General features: G+C 54.3%; 1 protein-coding gene across 1 annotated transcript; it reads left to right on the forward strand.

Annotated features, from left to right (window-relative positions):
• Positions 1-101: 101 nt before the first annotated feature.
• On the forward strand, positions 102-464 carry SPRG_17682 (hypothetical protein; the record flags this gene model as incomplete). Its single annotated transcript, XM_012357069.1, has 2 exons — positions 102-224; positions 274-464. The coding sequence occupies 2 exons, from the start codon at positions 102-104 to the stop codon at positions 385-387; spliced, it is 237 nt and encodes a 78-aa protein (XP_012212459.1). The 3' UTR covers positions 388-464.
• Between the last annotated feature and the right edge of the window lie 1,163 nt (positions 465-1,627).

A 1,627-nucleotide genomic window follows, 5' to 3' on the forward strand; every position in this document is an offset into this window, starting at 1 on the left:
TTGGGAAGGCCGCGGATGCGCTCGAGCGCAGCACCGAAAACGAAAACGAATGTAGCACCAGCACGATGGGAAGACGAGGCTTATGACGACTGGACGTAGACATGATCCACGAGCTCGACCCGCTCACCAACAAGTTCATCTCGGTGCCCGTCGATATGGGCCAGCTCAACTGCGCCGCGTACATTGCCGGTGTCATCCGTGGCATCCTCGACTCGGCGGGCTTTGTACGACGCCAAAAAATCTCGTGTTTCTCATGATGCGCGCCATGCATAGTACTCGCAAGTCGAAGCGCATACCGTCGACGTCGGGAACGGGCAGCCGGACAAGACGGTCTTCCTCGTCAAGTTTGACGACCGCGTCATGAAGCGAGAAAAGATGCTCTCGTAGATCTCGACGAAGCCACTACGACTAATTGCACGCAACTTGGTATTGAGTTGCATCCCTTGAAACCAAAGAATGCCATCAAACGTTCTTCATTACGTTAGTGTCACCACGTTGAGTGTCATGGTCTCACTGGACAGAGACAGGATGCCGGCGCCTCGTGTTGCGCTACTTGGCAGAAGCCAAAAAAGATAAACAGGATGCTCGAGTAAGATTCAGCAGCTCGGTCTCTTGGACGCGTGGATGCTGGAGCGAAGCAAACCCGATCGCAGGAATCAGCACGTGGGTGAGATAGCATGAGAAGTGCGTCGTAGGAGGCATCGTAATCTAAGGTTAGCTGGCTACCAGTACACGTACGTACACCATCATCAATGAGAGGATGTGTGCAGATAGCGAGGGCGACCAAGAAGTTTTCTGGTCGTGACTCGCAACGACGCATCAGGACAGTGTCCAAAGCAGATTCAAATGCGAGGCGAACTCGCGGTCAAGGTCGTCTTTCTTTGGTCATTGTCGTGGGCATGCCTCGGGTTGCTCGTTGGGCTTGAGCACATCTGCTTGTTGGTGGCCGTGAACAACCGTCGTAGTGGCTCGAAGCGTTTCACGTCCCATGACGTGGCGGGCTGTCTGATCGCAACGTCAGTGTCAAACCAGCGCACGACTACTACACGACGCTGGTCTGCGGTCAAACTCTTCTGGCGCAGTCCGCTTCGGTGTCGACATCATCTATCTCTTGGATGCGTTGGTGCGTTGGGTATGGCGCACGAGATGAAACCTCTCCATGTTGTCCTAAGATCAGTGTCGTTCTCGCCTACATTATTTGATCGATTCCATCAACTGTGAATCGTAGTATTTGCTCCATGTCACGAAACCTTGCAACACAAGTGACGTCATGGAAGTTGATCATTTCCGCATGTTATCCGTACAAATCGATATGTATCAAGTGCCAGGGTAGCAAAAAATTGCCATCACTTGACGATTTACTGAACACCCCCGACGGGCTCTCTCCTCGATGCCCAGCGCCTTTCAATACGACCTTTCGACGCCTATTGTGTCGCTGCCTTGCGCAAGTCTGTGCTTGGTTCTGGTGGGTGCTGGACACACTCCTTCGACTGCCTACGCCCGCGGGCCTCTTCCGAAACATCCATCACCGCGGTGGGCCTCCCGAAGACATCCAAACCGCAGCCGGGGACGCTCTGGCCCTCCGCAACGGAGGTGGCCGCAGCTCTCTCCAGCCTCTGGTGCGACT

This window comes from Saprolegnia parasitica, assembly GCF_000151545.1.
Source record: "Saprolegnia parasitica CBS 223.65 unplaced genomic scaffold supercont2.719, whole genome shotgun sequence".
Taxonomy (NCBI): Eukaryota; Oomycota; class Saprolegniomycetes; order Saprolegniales; family Saprolegniaceae; genus Saprolegnia; species Saprolegnia parasitica.